A 21,291-nucleotide genomic window follows, 5' to 3' on the forward strand; every position below is an offset into this window, starting at 1 on the left:
TGAAAGAAAGCTGCTGTCTGCCAGCGTGCAAAATGTGTCCATATATTTTGGTTCATGCTACCAATTATACTTTGCCCAAGACAAATGCATGTATACAACCAGCAGTTGAATCAGTTTTGCTGGAATTTTGTCTAGAATTTCTCAGTGGCATCAGGGTTTGATGTATAAAAAAGTGTTTTTTTTTTTATTCAGATATTTTTCTTTAGTCACAGCCAAAGTCGCTTTATAAGGTATTAGGTTGTTCACAATACATCCTGGGAGAGTTCACATGGACGTGGTTAGGAGGCCAAAAAGGTTCCGCTGAGACAGAACTTAAAAAGTCAGCTTCCAGTGTTGCCTCTGTATACTGTTGTCATTGCAAGTTTGTTTTGAGAAGTCTGCTCTTTCAAAGTGAATGTGGTGCATGCGCAGTATAGTATACATGGCCAATAATGAAGGGAAATGGCGTATATATTATGTCTCTCCTAACTAATTAGAGACTAGTCTTATATGTAAGACACACTATTCCAGGGACACACACAAAAACTATACACACTCACAATCCTGTTACAAGGGGAAGACAAGTATTTAATGGGATTTTTTGTTCCTGTAAAAGTGTGACATATAAAACAACAGCTGTAATTTCCTAATCTCTTCAGGTACTGTTTGAAAATTGAGATTCATGTCCCATTTGTCTGATTAAATACATTTATAAACAAAAATACTACATACAAACACCTACTGAGCCACTTTAATAGTAAAGTCAGTCTAACAGTTCTTTTTTAAAGTCTTTGATAAAAAAAATCGTACAGTCTCAGTTTGTGGTCCCTTGTTAAAAGAGCCTATCTCCTTTCCCTTAAACATGACTGACATTTAAAAAAAATGTAGCCATGTTTACATGGACAGTTTTTTGTCATTCCGATTAAACTATTCCAATTGAAAAATGTATGCCGTCTGTTTACATGGGTTATGTTCTCTTCACATCAGGTGCTCTCAAACGCTTTAGAATATTTGATCGGAATAGCCGTTGTTGCCTACTTTTCCTTGAGAAGATGCAGCAGTCAATCCGAATGACCTTATACATTGCTGTTCATTCGGAATAGGAACGGACTACACCACCTCTTTTCATTCTGATCGGATCAGGAATTTTCTGTTCTAGTTCATTTCTAATCGGAATACAAGAATCCATGTACATGTGTCTGTACCAGATGTTCTGTGGAAAAATGCATTATGTTGTGCCTTTGGATAGAAGGTTGCCTGGTTAGTTGGGGCATGGCCTTTCCCTGAGTGGTTTCCCTCATAAGAAACATGTCTATCTAATTAACAACCACAAATCAAGGTACAGTGCTTGTGTTCAAACACAAATCTGTCTGTCCTGTTCAACTGTCCCAAATGTAAAAAAAATATGTTATCATTAACCACCATATTTACATGTCATTGACTGTCTTTCTGCACCTCGGTGCTTGCACTACTACCTCTTGCCCATACAATTACGTCACTTTCTCTTTCATCATTGATTCTTTGTCTTTTCATCTCTCTGGTTTAGCTTTGCCAAAGATTTTAAAAGACTTTTCAGCCTTATTTGGCTTTTTTTGACAGCAGTTTTTGTTGGCACGTGACCTGGGTAAACTTTGTTCTGTGGTGGTTGGGGATATGTACATATACATGGTGCGTGTAGAGGTTTTTCATAGCCAGTATTTTTGAATATAGACATTTCAGTCACTGATGCTTGTTTGCTGTGACCCTGTGGAGTGTCCATGTGTTCCGGATTGAATTTCTGTGCACTGCACACTAAGTCCAAGCTGTGTCCAATACAGTAGTCCTGTTCCCAAATAAGGCCAGGTTGAGTTGAGAAAAGAGACTTTCGTTGGCACTGCCAGGATGTAGTATCTGATCTCAAACATTCTACACACTGCAAGCACAGTTGTGCTGATGAGTGTCTGTTTACAGAACACAGATCCAGAGTTGGTTGGTCTTTGCAACTGAAATTTGTATCATCTTCATTAGTTGTTACAATAAAACGTTATCATTGGGGTAGATCCAAGTAAGGAGTCTCCAGATGAATAGTAGCAGCTCACTGCTCTACTATCCCAAGTTATTCCCCATCTGTCAAAAGAAAAAAAGATGAAACAATGTGAGTGCATCTATATATTCGTCTTCAAAACTTGTCTATTGACTCATGATCTATAGAGTTACAGTACCATTACAAAGGAGCAGTGAACAAGTTTTTCATGTATACCAGCAGATGTCTTGTTTTAGAGGGAACTGTGATCTAGGTCACAAACTCAAAGTGGCCTTGAGCTTCTCCCATAGCTTCTACTCAGTAACTTAATACTATTGACAGATTGAAAGACTATTCAGTAAAAGGAGTGCAGAAGCACAGATATCCTCTAAGTGAAAAGAGAACTGCTAGAGAGACTACAATGCTCTGGCATATTCAAGCAATCCACACTTATTTAAGCGCAGATGAAACTGGCCACTCTGAATTTGAAACATGAATTTCGCTATCATTCAAATTTATTTCAAGAGAATATAAATTTAGAGAAACTCAGGAAATAATTATGCAATAAGTCCTCCATTTTTGGGCCCTGATAATCATTGTCTATTTTCCAAAATTAAAATATGCTTTATTCTTTTTTTCTTATTAAGAACTTTCTATGTAATACATATTGTAGCTAATGTATGTAGTGTAACATTATGAAACAATACCTCAAACCGGCTGTACACTTTCTTTTCTTTTCGCATGCTCTCCATTCTCTTCAGCAGGTTTTCTCGCTCTTCGGGGTTGGTGGGAGGTCGAGCAAACCGGTTTCTGCTATGGTATTTGAGAGGGTTCTCTTGCTCCAGATCAGATTTTGGGCCAGTGTCCCCACTGCCCCCATCTCTCCCAGCTGCATCAATCTGTTTTGCCTGTTCCATTCGGTTCTTCTGACTGTTGGCAGAGATTTGCTCCAGGATGACTTTAGTGTCGTCCCTCAGGTTACTGCTGAAGATCACATTGGATGTGGAGGATTGATACCGAGATTGGCTTGGTTTAGTTGTAGCCTTATGATTCTCTGGAAGAGTGTCTGAGGACTTTTTATCTGCCGTCTCTTCTTTAATTTCTGGAAATGTTTTCATGCTCTTACTGTCTGAAGTCACTGTTCCTGATGTCTTCTTATCACCCTTTGGTCCAAGGATACCCTTGAGCCTCTGTGTCTGTTTCTTGAGGAAGTCAAGAGCTTTGGTTTCTTTACCCTCTGTGTTGAGTGAGGTGATGGAGCCTTGGCGAGTGAGGCTGAGACTCTCACGTGATTCAGAGCGAGACATGCTGGATGAACTCTGGCTTCGTGACTTTTTCATTTCACTCTTCTCTGCATCCGTGGCATCTGTCATAATGTCTTCATCACACGAAACACGTCTTGACTGGGAGGAGGATTTAAAAGACTTCAGTGGGTCCTTTTTAAAGAACTTTGGTGAGGGGAAGGGCTTCAAAGTTTTTGCACCTGCTGAATCTTTCTTTACCTCAGAGTTTTCCTCTTTCTTTGTTGTGCTGTTTGTGGTCTGCTTCTCAATATTTAGCTCAGAAGGTTTTGGTTTTAATGTTGCCACAGGAGGCTTGTCTGTCTGTGGTTCTGCTTTGGTGAGTTTTTCTTCTGGAAGTTTATCAGCAGTTGTGACAGTGTTGAGGAGATCTGACCTTTTCAGTGCTGGTTGATTACTTTTGTCTGTGGTGGACTCAACTGTTTTTGCTTTTCGTTTAGCTGCAAGTTCCTTGAAGTACAAGAGTCGGCTTTCAGGATCATTCATGTTCAGCTTAGCCTCTGATTTTGCAGGGTTTTCTGACTCTTCCACTATGGATGTAATGGTAGCTTCCTCTTTGTTTCTTTTTGCATCCTCTTTGGGGTCTTGATTAGGTTCATCAGTGGGTGCAACGGCTTTGCTGTCTGAATCAGTACCGTGTGTCTTCTTGTGCTTGTTCCAGTCAAAGGGCTCCCTCGATAAAGATCTCCTCTTCTCAAGGATTTCAGCCACTGCAGAGGAGGTTTTTATTAGGTCACTCTCTCCCTCGGTTTTGGTTGTGCCTGAGGTATTATGCGTCTCTAATGTTGAAGAACTGAAAATAAGTGAAGACCGCAGACGAGAGCTCCTTTGGAGCATTGGGTTGATTCTTGACCGGAAGGATTCATGTTTGGTGAGGCCCAATTCCCTTGTCTCCCTCTCCTCTCCCTCTGTTCCCAAAGACGAGAGAGAGTCTGTTGACCTCATCTTGGACTCATAGTCAGTTGTGCTGAGATCTTTAGAACCTTTTCTCTCTTGTAGGATAGGTTTACCAAATCTTGGACGAAGGTCCAGTTTGGGCCTGTGGGGGTTGCTGGGACGCTCCCTGTTTTCAAATCCCCTCTCATCAGAATGGTGCTGGACGTCATCGAAAGCATCAGGCCCAAGAGGTTCATTTAAGCACTCCTGCCCTGAATCATCATACGCACTCAGGTAAGAGCTAATTCTCCAGTCCCTCATTCCCTGCTTTACATCAGGGTCCTTTGCGTCATGATCTTGCTTAGCCCCAGGAAACCTTTTTAGGTCTGGCGGGTTGGTCTGTGTTGGGGAATTCTGGCATGCATATGCCTGTCCTACTGTGGGTCTTTTGTGACTTGTTGGGTCATAGTGCCCTGCACGTGGGTGAGAATGTCCAGATTTGAGATCATCGGAGGAAAGGACATCATAGTCAGATGGTGGCTCTAACTCAGGTAGGTACCCAGAGTCAGAGTGCTGGTCCTGCTGTAAAGCACGGCTGCGGAGCTGCTCATAACAGCCCTCTGCCTGGTACATGTGTTTCTCCCGCTGGTGGTGCTGTTCCATCTCGTCCAGGTTGCCCATGACACGCTGTTTCATGTATAGGCGGGAGGAAGAGTAGCTCTCCTGGGTCCCCTCAGCATAACTGTGCCTCTTGAAAGCATTCCTCTCTATCTGCTGGGAGGCCATGATGGAGCGACCCTGTTGCACAACGCCCTGCTGCATACGGAACTGCTGTGAGGAGTACTTTCCCATCTGCAGGCCTGCTGCACCGATCTCCAATGTGTGACGGAAGGGATCCTCACGTCTAAAGGGTAGTCCGGAATCCATGCGGTCACCAAATGAATACGCAGAAAGCTCTGTCTGGCGAAAGTAGCCACGTTGCAGACGCAGGGACTGAGTCCTTTTCATGCCAAATTGGTTACCAAAATGCCCGCTACCATCAGAAGGGACTAGTGCATTTTCCACTACCAAGGGCTTTGACTGGGCGAAAAGAATCCGAAACTCTTCATCAAAGGTGGCTACCAACTCCCCCAGGAAAAGATGAGCAATACACCGATGGATCTTCTCAAAAGACCACATGAAGCTGTCAACACACAAGAGGTTACTAATTAATGTAATTAATGTTTGGTGACTGCTGTAAGCCTGTTTCCTTAAATATGACCAATTTAAAATAGCACAATTAAACTAAAACCAAGTATGTTAAAATAATTTATTTCTGTATTAGGGGTATAATAGTCCATTGATTTTGATTAATTCATAAAATGTAATGCAATTCAATAACCCAGATCTAAAATAATTACCACAGAACAGACATACTATATGAGTAGTAGTGGGCTGGTTACACTTTTTTTTCTTTTTTCCAAAGAAATGTGTCTGTTCTCACCTGTAATTTCCACTGAGCACAGCTCTGCAGTCAGTCAGCAGGAAACGGTCCGTCACCTGACCTTTAAATGACTTTCCTGTCCGGCAGAAGTATGTGACACCTGATACTGTCCGTACACGCATCATCTACAACATAAACAAGATTTATATTGAAAAAGGGTAGTAATCTCACCATTAAAGTATGCCTCGCTATTAGTGTAAGCAGAGCAAATAATGTGTTTTTACTTTTGTGTCATGGCACCTTATCTTCTGGAAAATTGCCAGAGTAAAACTTACATGAATCATCTCTAGGTTAACTTTGCAGCTTGTCACCATAGAAACAAAGTGGTGAGAATTCTGTTCATCTAAAAGGATGTAGACAGGTACACCACGTGCAGCCGCATCCAGGAGATCAGCAAAGAGGTCAATGTCAGTGAACACGTCCATTACCACAGCAATGACCTGGCGAAAAATAAATAAATAAATGAATGACCTTTTAGACTAGGCAACTTCAAATATTTTAAAAAGAAGATAAGGGCCTGCCAAGTAACATTTCTGCTTATCATCACACTATCCAATCCAGGCTTTAATGATCTCCAAAATATGACGGGCATTTGCTGACCTAAAAGGTTGACTACCTTAACATTCACAGATTGATCTGTTTTCAGTCTGATTTAATCAATCATCAGCCATCAGCATGGCTTGGCTGGTGTTATTATTCTTACAAGATGTATTAAAGCAACACCAAAGAACTTTCCCTCTGTCGCACGCACGCTATTTGTTTATCCAGCACTGGCTAGGCAAATAACAATGTCCACAGACAAGGTAGAATATGTTGCATGATTTATGAAAGTATGATGTATTGCGACATCAGATGCAAGTAAAGTTTCTTATGTCTCATTCCATCAACTTACTGATGCGCTACCCGATTTGGCAAACACACATAGTGCGGTTATAGCCGATAGAGGGCCGCAAAGCGACTGCAGAAGTGCTGTTCACCCTGTTACAAGTTGATGAACCACTGAAACGATTTTGGAAACATTATTTTAAGGTACACAAAACTCTTTGGTGTTGCTTTAAACCAAAGAACATTTATCATATAACATATTTTCACCTCAGTCAAATTTCAAAAGTGAATTCTGACAATTCTGACAATGACATTTATACAAAAATTCCAAGGAAGGATTACCATTGCATGTAAATGCAAAACGGCTGCTGTGTAAACATTGTAAAAAAATACAAATTACTTATAGTATGATTATTGAGATTACATAGACCTACAGTATTCTTGAAAATCACTTACTATGTGAGATGTTAGCATAGAGTATATGGCAGTCAGTACAAATAAATTGTTAATTCAATATTGATCAATATTCTTTGTTTTAATACAGTACAGTAGAAACAACAGTGGAATGATACTCAGAATACACTAATAAACATTTAACAACCAATGCACACTGGAAGTCCAAAAATCTAAGTTGTTTTAACCCATTTTTTTAACCTATTTTAAAGCTAGCCAATACTTTATGCTCAGGGAGAAACTACTGCCAATAATATCATCCATCATCCTAGGATATATATACTATATATATTTTAGATATTCATTAGTGGTAATTCTGAACAGGCAGCAACAGCTAGAGCTCTTAGTAAATGGTAACATCACGTTTGTTAGTGATATAGACTGAAAAATAAAAGTCAGCCCTTCAGATGATCAGTTTTAGACAGAACTTAGGTTAGAATCTTAATTTTCACACAGCACAGCTCAGCTAAGTTTCACAGATAACACAGCACAGGTATGACTCAAAGGTATGAATGGTTGACAGATATGATTCACAGGTATGTACTGTATGTTTCATATAGTTGTCAGTATAGTTCTCACGCATCAATGTAGTTCTCAGAATAAGTCTCAGTGTAGATCTCAGGATAAGACTCTATAGTTCAAAGGTATGTGCACAGATATGTTGAGATATGGCCACTTGGGGAGAATGGCAGCCAATGGGCAATATATAACGTATATAAAAAATACAACAATTCAATGGAAATAATAAATAAGAATCTAATTTTGACAAATAACAAACTGAATACATCTGAAAAGTTTTCCCTTAATGCATGCACTGCAAAAAAATAAAAAATCTAACCAAGTGTTATTAATCTTATATTATTACACGGCTCTTCATAGTGCTGCAGAAAGTTCCATTCACATGAATGGGCCTTCTCAATGTTCGGGCCTATGTTAAATCTATATAAATCACCGGCAAAGTATAATCACCGCTGTCAATGGCAACGGGTTGATTAACGATTTTCATATCCCTCCGCAAGAATTAGTAAGCTAAAAGTAAGCTAGTAAGACGTTGCCACGCAACACCTGAAACTGTCAAGTTCTATCTGTGTGGCGAACTATTTATTTTGTCAGCGGAAGACACAAAACGGTAGCAAAATCATTTTTAAAGATTAATTGTGTTAGGTTTCTTTTCTCGTTTTGGCAAGTAGCCGTGTAATAAGCGGGATAATGTATTGTCCGCCGGTAATTATCAGAAAATAAGTCCCTTCAGGTCGAAGCAAAACCCCTCCGCTGCGCGTCGGGGTTCTGTTCTCCCTGAGAACACTTATTTTCTGATAATTACCGGCGGACAATACATTATCCCTTACTTAAGATCATAAAATCTTGTTAGTATTGTTTTTAGTATTTAGAGACTTACCTAGCGCTCTCTCAAAAGATCATTTTGACTTATAAGCAGTCTTATCAAGACAAATTTACTTAACACACTAGCAGACAAATTTGCTTGTTTTAGGACAAATTTGCTTAACGCACTGGCAGACAAATTTGCTTGTTTTCAGGATGAGGCGTCTTAAAAGAAATCAAACTCTTCTTAAATTAAGTCAAATGATTTTACGAGAAAGCACTAGGTAAATCTCTTTATACTGAAAGCAATACTGGTATTGGTCAAGTAGATTTTTTTTATCTTGATATAAGATTAATAAGACTTGGTTAGATGTTATTAGATCAGGCCCGTCGCTAGAAGGCAAGCAAACCAAGCAATTGCTTGGGGCCCCGAGCTGGCCAGGAGCCCCAAGACAACGACTGGTTAAGAATAAAATGCAATGACAAACTGTGAGTGCCCCTTTGATAGTCAATGCAGTGAAGTGCAACGACACTGTTACCGGCAATACCGGGATCCCCCTCAAGGGGGCCCCTCTCAGTAGTCACTGACAGCCTATGCTGACAGCAGCCAGCCAGCCAGGTTTGTGATATCTGCTGCTGGCAAAATATAAAACCTTGGCAGTCATAATGAAGTGGAGTTATGCATCCGGAAGCCAGAAGAGAAAGGAAGAGGATGACAAGAAAAAACAAGATAGTGGTAAGTGATAAATTACACTGGATAAAATAGCTCTACTTGTCTTGTACAAATTGTGTAATGTCGCAGCATGAAGGCTAGCCTAGCAAAAAATGTTTATGTTAACTACCTGCCTGACGGCCCATGCTTCTTGTAACAAACAAGAACAGTTAGCGCAACTTTTTTTTCCCGAACGGACGGAATATGGTTACATACTGTAATATGTTTATTAACAGGAAAAGGAAGACGCAGATCTGTTCCAGAATCACTGTTTATCGTATTTAATGACATAACATTGCTATAGCTTGGAAATAGGTTTTGATGAAAGTGGCATAGCTTCTCTGCTATACTAACTATTCAACCGTGATAATCTATTTACCAAGGAAAACCACACGATAAATTCCGTGCATCAAAGCAGACATGGACTGTTAACACTCAATATGTTCTGAAGAAGTCCAGACAACGACTCTATTTCCTTCGTCAGCTAAGGAAATTTAAAGTTTCTACATCCATCATGAAGGCCTTCTACACAGGAAGCTTCTCCAACACACATATTGCACACTGCCCTCTCCCCACATACACAGCACACTATCCCATCTCCCCTGTCATCCCCCCAACACACACACCAAGACCCCTGGCAGTTGGGTTAGCCCCTTGAGTCGTGGATCTGCCCAAGGGCCCCCTAATTCCTTGAAAACCGTCTCAAAACAAAAGGTGACCGGGCCTTCTCTGTTGCTGGCCCAAACTTATGGAATCCCCTTCCACCCCACATTAAGTCCTCGACTACCCTTGCCAGTTTTAAGTCTAATTTAAAAACTTCCCTCTTCTCTCTTGCTTTTAACAACCTGTAATTCCGCCCCCTGTGTCTTGCGTGTGTCCCTTTTCCCCTCTGCCCAAATGGCTCACTCTTTTTTTTTTTACCTTTTTATTTTATTTTTTATCTACTACTTACTTTTAGTTATTTATTTCTCTTAATATATATATATATCCTTAATTAGAAAAATTGAGATAGTCCTACCGCACACTGTTTTGACGTTTCACTTGATTTTATTCAGAGCGAACAACGCGTTTCGCATAGTCAAACAGCTCTTGAGAAGAGAGGCCTTTTGGATAAATGAACTGTCCACTCTTGAACCCGCTGGCATGAATGAATCACAGGACTTAAGCTGTTTTCTGTAAATGTAAGTGTATAGACAATGGGGTATTGCCCACTGGTTTAGCTGTATTTGTGGCATTGGTGATGCATTGATGATACCTGTGACCTATATGCACTGTTTCTGCAAAACTCTTTGATCTTGTTGGACTTTTGATGACACTATTTTTGATGATGATAATTATGTATATATGTATATATTTGATAAGAATTGTGTATATATTGTATATTGTATATCTTTGCGGACGTGTTCAATATTTTTGTCTGTTGATTGTATTTATCTGTTTATGGGAATATGGGATATTGGCATTTAAAATGGACGTTACAAACAACTGGTCATGTGACTAGAAGGTAATTAAAGACACACCTGAGAGCTCAGACCATACCTGAGCGAACCTGAGGACGCTATATGCGAAACGCGTTGTTCGCTCTGAATAAAATCAAGTGAAACGTCAAAACAGTGTGCGGTAGGACTATCTCAATTTTTCTAATTAAGTATGTTCCTGCAATCTACCTGCACCTAACCAGGCTGTGCGTGGATCTTGGTATTATTTGGAATATATATATATCCTGTTTACTCTATTTTACCTGTTTTACTCCATTTATTTTATGTTCTTATTTTTATATTATATTTATTTTTAACTTTATCTATTCTACTGATATTATTATTACCATTATTATTATTATTATTTTCTTTTTAATGTACTACTTCTTAATTTTTACTCGTGTAATATTGTTTTTCCTTTTACTTTTTTTATACATTTCTTTAGTCAGACCTGTGTATCCCTGGGCCCCTTTTCTTTTTGTTTTAACTACTTGCCTAACCTCTCATTGCCATGTAAAGCACTTTGGGTCAACTCCTGTTGTTTTTAAATGTGCTATATAAATAAAAGTGACTTGACTTGACTTGACTTGAAACGGGCCTGTATTAGATAAACAGTTTTTGCATTGTGTGAATGGTAAAGTTGCCCATTGCAAAGAAATATTATACTCAGTTCTGCGTTCCATTAACCTTATATCTACACTACATTCAGGAAGAATAAAATGCCTAGTTTGTTCCTCACTAGTTCCTAGTTTGTTCCTCACTACTCTTTGTATTCCTGAGTTATGTTTATCTTGATAAGCTTTAGGAAAAATCTGTTTACACATAGATCTCCGTTTCTCAAGGTCACAGAGTACTGTTGGTATGAAAAAACCCGAAAACAATAGTTTTTCCCTAGCTTGAGTTGCTACAGGCAGCAGCTAACGCTGCCAGGCAGCTACAGCGCTACACTGTAGGGGCATGTACATGGGAGCTCAAGGTGCTGCCGTGACTGATTATGACCATTTTTCCAATTAATTTTGCATCTATGTTTTTTTTTAACTCATGCTCTCCTCTGTGCAGAGTTTACACCTATTTTCACTGACAAATTCTCTAAACTTTTCCATGACTTGTCATTGACATTGAGAATAATGCCCCATGACTTTTCACAGCATATAAATACAAAATTGCTTACTTCAAGCCACAGGTTGTGTGAATTATATTGGATTGGAATTAAGATTGGATAAAATGTGTTTTCTTCACCTCAACTCTGTATCGCTGATGGAAGCAATAGAATTTTGTGATGTATATGCGATCTCCTACCTACAGTACATCCCTGGTATGACTTAAAGAAATGTCCTGACTTTTGATGTGAAATGTCCTGACTTTGACTCAAAGATTACCAAAAGTAATGTACAATGCAAAACCTGTCATTGAGCACTTAAGTCTAAAAAACAATTTATATAGCAAATGAAATTGCAATTGCAATATCTATCCGCAAAAAATTTGTTTGATATTTTCCCCAAATCAGTAAGCCCTAATTCCGAATTTGGTTACTTTTGGCCACAACAATCACAAAAAAACCTTTGCAATATCTTGGAGTAACTGTCATATGTTCTATGATGCTCTCACCTGCCCAGCATGTTTTATGAGCCGCCGTGCCTGCTCCTTGATGCTTGGCATTTCAGGATCAGAAGGGTTCACTAGGGTTGTGACCTCTGTAGGGCCTACAAATGAGTGCTGTGGCCAGCCCAGGTCCAGACCTGGAGCGTCAAGGTCAGAATGCATCGGCCAGTAGGTGTCAGAGGAGCCATCTTGGTCTGCTTGGTGATACGTCAGCTGGGGTAAAGATCCGCTGGGGGCCTGCTGGGTCTCTGGTGACTGCACGGTGTGCTTGATGTGCTCCACCTCTGACTGGCACAGGAAGTCAACCACATTGGCGCTCTGCAGGAATTCATAGTAGCCTTCCACACCATTTTCCACAAGTGCATCAATGGCCAACCGGTACTCCTCACGGTAGTGGGGGGGGAGGTAGTTTGGATCCAAGGGATTTTCCCCCACAGACGAACTCTGAGACCGATGAGGCATTGTGGGCACTGAGGCACAGGACTGTGAGAGGTAGGCCTGAGGATACAATACAACACAAAATGTCAATACGGTTTGACCTTGACCATGTGTCTAAAATTAACTAATCTCAAGATATAATACCCTATATTTGATCTAAATCTACCTATTCCTGCCTGAATATACAGTGTTACTAATTCCAGCAGGTCATAGTCTATGGAAAGATGGTATGTGTGATGTTTCACAACATTCTGACATGTTAAAAGGTTTTCGATAGATAGATAGATAGATAGATAGATAGATAGATAGATACTTTATTCATCCCAAGGGAAATTCTAGACATTATTAGACAAATACGACACCAACAAAGCATGCAGTCTCACAAACAGGAACTTACAACTATAATTATCAAGTAACTGTTCAAGGGGGTTGAAACCACCGAATCATGCGCTTGGTCTTCACAACATGATTATAGTCAAGACATTACTAGGTGTGGGACAAAAAATGCAGGTCTAATGCTTTTTCAAAGCATGCTCAAGCATAACAGCATGCTACATGTAAGTCTCCTCAATAACAATAGCCTTGAAAACAATTCTACATCCTTCGTCACGCTCTGCATATTTTGACTCACCCAACTTTTGGCATGCCCGCACACCTTTGACACACCCAATCCCCTCTAACACGCCCATTTCTGACCTTCAAGAACCTGTCTGTGGTTATGAGGCATTGCCGTGCTCATCATGGTATTTTATGCATTTGTGCTCATATTTGGAGAACAATTGTAGTTTAAATATGCAAACTTTGATGGAAAAATCATACATCTGTTTCTATAATCTTAAATGTATTGATGTGAATTTCAAATGAATTGTTCTCATCTTCAAACATCAAACAATACACTTGAGCATTGTGCTTTTTTATGAATCATCTTACAACAATGACAAAAAACATTCACTTCAAGTGTGCATGTGAACAGTTAATGGCTGTGGACTAAACCGGATCTAACATGCTCTGGTCATGCCACCTAGTATTGACTTCTCTTCTCTTGAAGATTTCTCAATGCATTGCCAAATAAGGATATCTGGTTTCAAGGAGAAGTCATGAGGAATCTCAGTGCAAAATATCAGAACCACAAGTATCAGACCTAAAAAGTATTTAGTTACACTCTTTGTAAAAATGTCTTTACAGCCTCATCTTATGGAACTGATGTTTCCAGGCTTGTCAGGCAAGTTTGTTTCAACAGACACTAGCCAATGAAACTGGCAAAAAGACATTACGGTCCATTTCCAGTGCTGCACATTATTTCCCCATACTTAAAATTAGGTCCAAAGTTTCCACGAGTTCCTAGTTTGAGATTTGAAACAAAACATCCATGCATACGTTGGAATAGAGTAGTAGAGTGTATGGGTATGTTTGCCCCGCTGTCATGGCAACGTGGTTTGTGGTCAGTAGACACAGAATTGTGGATTACAGAAAGTGACTCAGAGAGAGAGAGAGAGAGAGAAATCTCTTGTGGCTAAGCACTGGGTGATTCACCAGCAGGATTCACTACCACATCCAATAAGTGCAGCTCTCCATTTCATGCCATCTAGACTACAGAGGTTACCCTTCATGTTAGGTTATCTCAAGAATAACTATGAATTGATTCAAGTTGTGTTCATTTAAGCCCGTATGCATGCACACACAAAACATTACACGACTCTCTTTACTCTCTAACCAAAATGTTTACTCAACAACAAGTATATAGTTTTCTATACTTCACATCTATACACATGCTACAGCCGTGCAGCCCCCTCTAGCCTGTGTCATTAGCAATCCACAGCACATCCAAAGTGGCCAAGCTCAACAGCACAACATAACAACAAATCAGTCACCATATAGCATAAATCGCACTGCACAGCACTGTATCGCACCGTTCTAGTTAGGACATTCCAATTAAAAACAATGTGATTCATTTGATTTTGTTACAAACGTTAGTCATCATCATGCTTTATGAGTGCAATCATTACTAAATACTTATAATACACTTATGAGGCATTATGAGTACTTTATATGCCTTTATGCATGTGTTTACAATGCCTTAAGGACTCTGAATAAGGGAAGGGTTGCCATAACAATTATAGGCCACACATACAATCATTTAAGATATGATGTAGGCGGCAGGCCTATTATTTGTGAAAATATATTTACATTATTAGTCTGTAAATGTTTATATGTCGTGTCAGTTAAAGAAAGACATGTTAGAACAGCACTGCTTCAATGGAATGCCCCTGCAACCGTTTCTATACTGCAGCATTGTAACATTGTCATTGTAATATTTTAATTGACATATTTTAACATTTGAAGCAAAAGCCTGGCCTGACTGAACATCCATGACGAGGCCGACAGGTTTAATTGGGCAGACTGGGAGACACACTGACTCATTACTGTGTTCCTGTTCCTCAGGGCTTTCCTGTTCTTTCTGGGTTGAACCCACGCGCATGAATTCTAAACATCTCTTAAAGGACCTTCCCTACCCACACACAGGTTGGGCCTACATAGAAAACGCTGGCTCGTTTCATACGCACATACTAACACACATACACAAAAACACAGATGGGTGAATTTCCACATTCATTACATATTTTCTAGTCTGTGTAAAAAGAGGTCTCCTTTCCAGCTCAGTTGGCCATTTTTGTAGCTATACCATGTGAAAATGGCCACCATGCTGTGAGCTATGTATTTTGCAGTGTTCTGAATATACCCATTTTACTCACAATATGCTTGTGGGTCTATGGAGGTGTCTCAAATACTGTAGGTCAGAATAGAAAAGTGTCTGTTTTATTAAACATACTACACTTAATTGTTCCAGGATAGCATAAACAATCACACTTCAGTCAATCAAACATTATCACTGATTTTGAGTCTCAATAAAGTATTTTTCCAAACAACACAGGAACACCCAAACAACTCAATCAGGTTTATTATCATCATATGGCAGGTTCATTAGTTCGGTCTTCTTTTCTTTATGACCTTGCTACTTGCGCAACAACTACACCTAAGTTCAATTGAGCCCCTGTTCATGATCTGGTCTCTGTGTTTTTACTTTCCTTCTGACCAGGTGCTCTGACTGTACTCTACAGATATGCTGTATGGCCTCTCTAGTTATCAAAGGGTCCACTGCTCCATTCTCGATCTCTCATCCCTTTATGACCTGTGCTTATCTGTTTTCTAGCTTTACTTTGTTCTCTGTCCTTTCTTCAGCAGTTGTGGGTTCTATCGAGAGGTGTTCTGCCTCTCTTGTGTATCTTTGCTCAACAGATATGCTGTCTCTGAGGGGTACATTGTCTGTCATGTGATATAAAAGATATGCTCCCTAAATAAAAGGCAAACATGGAGGGGCTGTTGTAAATTAGCCTTACTTTTTTAAGTTAAAGGTGCCCTGCCACACGTATTTCATTCATGGTGGTAATGTCTGAATTTCTACAATGGACTCTGTAAAATTTTTTGTGGAAAACATGCCTTGGTTACCTTGTTTCAAGCCATTCTAGCGTGGTAAAGTTAGCCGTGGTAAAGCTAGCAGCTAGCCAGCAGGAAGACTTGATTTGCGCCAGTTCTCATTAATATTCAATGAGCTGCTTTACTCTCAGCTAGTCGGTTTCGTCCATAACATGGCATTTTAGCTTCATGGCATGAACTTAACTTGGCTAGCATTGTCCAAATGGATATAAATAAAACCTGCTAGGCTAGCGAGTGCATTAAGTAAAGGATAATGTATAGAACGCCGGTCATTATTGGGAAAATAAGTCCAGACAGGGCTAACCGGACCCCGACGCACAGCGGAGGGGTCTTGTTCCGCCCTGAAGGGACTTATTTTCACAATAATGACCGGCGTTCTATACATTATCCCGCTTATTACACGGCTACTTGCCAAACCGAAACAATAAACTCCCCACGATATGACTCTTTAACCTACATAGCCTATTCGTTACCGTTTCATTGTGACTTTTACTGAGAAACAAATAGTTCACAACAGCACGCTGAACTTGAATCAAACATTCTTTAGAACACAGCTGATCAACCGTCCACTTTCACTTTTGAACGAAGTTCCAGTCCTTGCGTAGTAATAAGAAAGACGTGAAATAGAAGCACAAAACCCATTTTCCTTGACAGCGGTCTGTTATACTTAGCAACGGTCTGTTATTGGGAATTAGCAGACCACCGAACGTTGGGAAGGCCCATTCAAGTGAATGGAGCATTCTTCAGCATGATGAAGAGCCGTGTAATAAACCTGTATAACATAACACTTCCTTGAGTTGACAATAACGTTTTACTTACGGACTTGGCACTGGTCGTAGACTGCCGCGATGGTAGCCTACTCCAGGCTTCAACAGCAACCTTTTTGCAAAGTCTGTGGTATTGTTCCAAAAACTAAACTGAAACCATATGATCCTCAAGTCTGGGTTCTTGGGCAAAATGCATTGTTGAAGTTCTATTTGTGTATAGCGCACAAGCCCAATGACATTCAGCCATCCTTGCATACGAAAACTGTCACAGAGCTAAACGAATTTTGTGGGCACTCAACTGGGCGAGCTTATGAATAGTAATGAGCTCAATCAATTCCACGTCAAACTGAAGAGCTTTTGCAATTGGCCTGATTTCTCCGCTTATCTCTTTTCAGTTGACAAAGAAGGTAGCTGTTCATTTTCACATTCACGACATAGCACAAACACATATGGACCTACTGTAACATATTTTTTTTTTAAATACGGTTTTGTGTGGCAGGGCACCTTTAACACTACATAACATAAGCATCAAGGAATTTGTATACAAGTTTATATGCATAATGTCAATTAGGTGGCCATGTATCCGTACACTCAGAAGGTTGAAACAGAGAAAGCAGTAACACTGCCTATTTGCCATGTTCTCTGACGCTCATCATTAGAAGTCCTCGAACGTTTTCTGTTTTCAAACGATTTACGTTTGAATTAACTGTTGTTTTGTGGCAAACTTGCAAATGAATGCATACCGGTAGTCCTGTTGAACTTGCTGTGATTACACTTAGCAACAGCTCCAAAGGGATATGTTCCCATAGGCAATGATAAGTATAGCACTAGTGATGGAGTGAAATATGAATAGTTATGGAAATGGTAATAACTCCTGTTTCCACTTGTCGTCTGTTATTAGAAGGCTATTCAATATGTTGTATTGTGGGTTTGGCAGGAAAACCTTCAGAAATGTAAGAGCACCTTTTACAATGTACTGTTGGTACTTACATATCAAATATTGTCAGTTAGTTCAGGGGTTTAATGCCTCAATGAGTGGCAGATAGAAAAGGTTCTTCTACAATAGCCTACAATAGGCTACTAGTCAAAGTAGAATACCGGACATTAAGGTACACAGGTAATTGAAAATCATGAACTCCAAGTTGTATTACTCTACAGCATATTACCTTCTGCTCCTAGAACACTGTGAACTTGAACAATGAGTATAATCATTCTGCCATGAAAGTTTGCATACATTATATTGTTGTTGAATAGTCATTAAGTTGTGTTATTTTGTTAACTTTAATAATAATTTATGTTTGTAACTTTAATAATAGTTTATGTTTATCCTACCAGACAGATCAATGTAATAATGTCAGTATTAATGCTGATATCAACCCAGTTAATTGAATCATTACATCTAATGTTACCAACACTAAGTTAAACCATTCTGCAACAAGTTGGCAATGTCAGGACCTTTAGTCGTCATTTGTGATTGGGATAGAGACAATCGAACTTGCAATCTCCTGTAGAGGTACTGGATGAAATATGTCTTGAGAAGTAAACGGGGTGTCATTGTCTCCGCCCCTCCCAAAGGCCTTACACTGAACTTTTCAGGTATAATACATACTAAGGTAGCCAATGTGTGAAATACAGGCACATCAACTGACTCACAATAAATCATGGATTTCAAAACCTTTTAATGCCCTCAGGAGTATAATAAAACAACATGAAGTCCTGTAGCCAATGTGGCCCTACCCTATTCATGCAGACATAGGCCTAAAGGCTTGACTTTCAGTCCTACAGAATTCAGGCTGCAGATGAAACCAGAAAACACTGCAGTAACAATGGCCTTTGTCTAGGCCTACTTGATTAATTTCAAATTAAACCTGCCCTTTGATATTCTTTAACACTGATGTTTTGATAAGCTTACATTTGTCTGCTTTAGGTTTTCTTGCCCAATTATCTAACATTTCCAAATCATTGCATTCAAGAATTATGAGCAACACAGGGTCTGTTGTCGTCCAGTCAAATGTAACGAGTCTGCTCTCACAATACATGGAGTCAACTGATACTCGACCGTTTCAAACCGTCAGGTGTCAGGTAAGCTAAGCTTGCCCTTCGCCGCATTTGAACGAAGATCTCGACAACGATATCCTGCCTGTTCCAGCGTAGGTTATAACTGGATAGTTAACTATCCTTAACACAAAACAAAAACTCTGGACCTGCTATTGATTCAAGAGTAGACTATTCAGGAACCATGATCAGTCAGAGATGGGCACAGCCTATGCATTTAAGAATTCAAGTTTGAAGTTATGGTGTGCGTAAGATTACAAAGATAAGTTGTAACGTTACAATCTTTCCATTTCGTATGACATTGTTTCACATGTTTATCATGAGAACATCGCAACCTGTAGCCTATAGCCTAAGTTTCTTCAAGCGGGGTCTTACCTAATCGTTTTGATTACAGTCGCTTTGCGAACTCCGGTGTAGTATCCAGTGCCCGTTCCCACTTTTCCCATACGAAGTCCAACATCACATTCCTGCCATCACAGCGGACTCCACCCAAGCTCTGCAAAACCTGTTCGCACTCGGCCGATTCCTGCCTGCCTGTAGGCTTGCCTACCTCTTGACGAGGGAAAAAGTTAGCTCTCACTCGTCCTCTTCCCGTGTCTGGAATCTAAAGGCCCCTCCCACAGCACAGAGCGTCACGGCACTACAAAAAATAGTTTCCTGACCGAGGTTATACAATCTTTGACTGATTGAATCTTTCATTTATAAAATATATTGTTAGTCAATTGTTTCAGATAGATGTCCTCTGCTTCATCTCTCTCTTTCTGCGCGCGTGCGTGTGTGTTTGTGTGTGCGCGCCTACAGACCCATTCGCACACAATCCCTATAAAAAGAAGCAGATGGAAAATATGCACCAGACACATATTTGTGGAATAGGGCCTACAAGACTTTTGAACAGTGGGGGCATGCAGTCAATCTTCCTGCCATTAATTATCATGGCTTTACTAGGCCTACATGGCCTATCTATGACAGTAAATCCATGTTGTCTGACCGAGCTGTTCTGTGGATGTTTCCCCTCAGCCTAAGAGTTTGAGGTGCTCTCCATTAACAACTGAGGGATTGGGTGAATTTTCTGAAATGGAGCTGACCTTGACAGTGTCTATCATAAAATGAAATGTCAGTGTGTGAAATGAAGGGTGGGTGTGTCACCTGCATGTGAGGCATTATATGTGTACTTTTCGTTCAAAGTGCAAGTAAATTATCTGCATGAGCACAATCAGACACACCCTATACACACAAACATACACACCCACTCACACACAGAGCTATACACTCAGTTAACCTAAACATCAATTACTATAATATGCTTATGTGTATATCGTCAGTCTCACTGTACACCTGCAGGTATATTTAAGCTCCAGGCATGTGTATATTACTGATATATTGCTAACACCTGATAGGTGTTTAGCTGGGGAGAAAAAGCTGCTCAGGCAGTGGAAGCAACTAAAAGGTGTGGTTCAGCAAGGAATGTGCCAGCGCTGCTCTGATACACCACACCCAGCACACTCATACACACACATCTCCTCTACCAGTCTCTTTCTCCTCCCGCATATGTCTCTCTGTTACAACATATGCATAGATAGGCTGGATTTTGACTACACACTATTTAGCACACACACATGCAAACACACTCTCTCTCTCTCTCTCACACACACACACACACACCTTTCTGTTTGAATGTGACTCAAAGTGTCCTGTGTAAACAGTCTCAGGGTCAGAGGCAACAGTGCATTCTCTGTTTGTCTTGAATCCTTACTGACATCTCCCACAATCCTCCTCTTTGGATGTAATATCACACCTGTGGATCAAGTAACAGGCCTGTTTTGTGTGTGTCTGTGTGTGTGTCTATGTATGTGTGTGTCTGTGTCTATGTACTAATTAAAGCAGTTGTTATAGGTGCTTGTGTAGATCATTGTAGTGTTTGTGTGGAGGTAGAGAGAGGACGAGGGTGAGAGAAGACTTTGCTTTGCATGTTGGTGAGAGAATATTTAAGCACCTGTTCAATCATGTCTGACATGTCTCCTCTGGCGCGGGGCGGCGTCACCTGTTCATAGCTCCACCCACAGCGTAGTGCTTAGGACAGCGCAGTAGCATGCAAATTTGTGAAACAAACAAACTCATGAAGAACGTGTTTGTATGTGTAGCAGGGTAAGCAGGTCCTGCTCTCTGTTGTCTGTCTCTCACTAATTACCATGATTGACAGACCCGCCCAGTCATTAGCCTTTCAATGATATATTGGCAGGCAGGTGCTTCCTGTGAGAGCACTCCTGCCTTTTCCCCTTCCGGGGACCTGATCATGGTGTTGCAGTGAAATGCACTGGTTTGGCTGACTGGTTGGCATCCTGATGGGCTGCTGTACAGCCAAGTGGCGTCAAGTGGGCGACGTGATTTGTTCAGTTTGGACAGGGCTGGTCCCTCATAGGATTTTATTCTGTGTGGCTTGAAGGTAAGCTCCTTCACTCTGATGCTCACCTACTCGCCGTTTTTTTATCAAATAGTTAAAAG

The 21,291-nt window shown here is 40.3% G+C and overlaps 1 protein-coding gene across 1 annotated transcript; it reads right to left on the minus strand.

Annotated features, from left to right (window-relative positions):
• Positions 1-546: 546 nt before the first annotated feature.
• On the minus strand, positions 547-19,377 carry fam83hb (family with sequence similarity 83 member Hb). The gene is made up of 6 exons (XM_076302298.1): positions 19,165-19,377; positions 12,041-12,532; positions 5,917-6,081; positions 5,642-5,766; positions 2,689-5,341; positions 547-2,085 (listed from the first exon to the last, which is right to left on the minus strand). The coding sequence occupies exons 2-6, from the start codon at positions 12,494-12,496 to the stop codon at positions 2,065-2,067; spliced, it is 3,420 nt and encodes a 1,139-aa protein (XP_076158413.1). The 5' UTR covers positions 12,497-12,532; positions 19,165-19,377; the 3' UTR covers positions 547-2,064.
• Positions 19,378-21,291: the final 1,914 nt, after the last annotated feature.

This window comes from Alosa pseudoharengus, unplaced genomic scaffold (assembly GCF_046254945.1).
Source record: "Alosa pseudoharengus isolate Yale_2024_CS ecotype anadromous, Long Island Sound unplaced genomic scaffold, YU_APseudo_1.1 YU_APseudo_1.1_scf_23, whole genome shotgun sequence".
Classification (NCBI taxonomy): Eukaryota; Metazoa; Chordata; class Actinopteri; order Clupeiformes; family Clupeidae; genus Alosa; species Alosa pseudoharengus.

Excerpts from the sequence above, each read along its gene's own strand:
- fam83hb (XM_076302298.1), bottom strand. The coding sequence starts at position 12,496 with ATGCCTCATCGGTCTCAGAGTTCGTCTGTGGGGGAAAATCCCTTGGAT. Across the intron at positions 6,082-12,040 it reads TCATAAAACATGCTGGGCAG|GTCATTGCTGTGGTAATGGA; the intron begins GTGAGAGCATCA and ends ATTTTTCGCCAG. Across the intron at positions 5,767-5,916 it reads TTAACCTAGAGATGATTCAT|ATGATGCGTGTACGGACAGT; the intron begins GTAAGTTTTACT and ends TTTATGTTGTAG.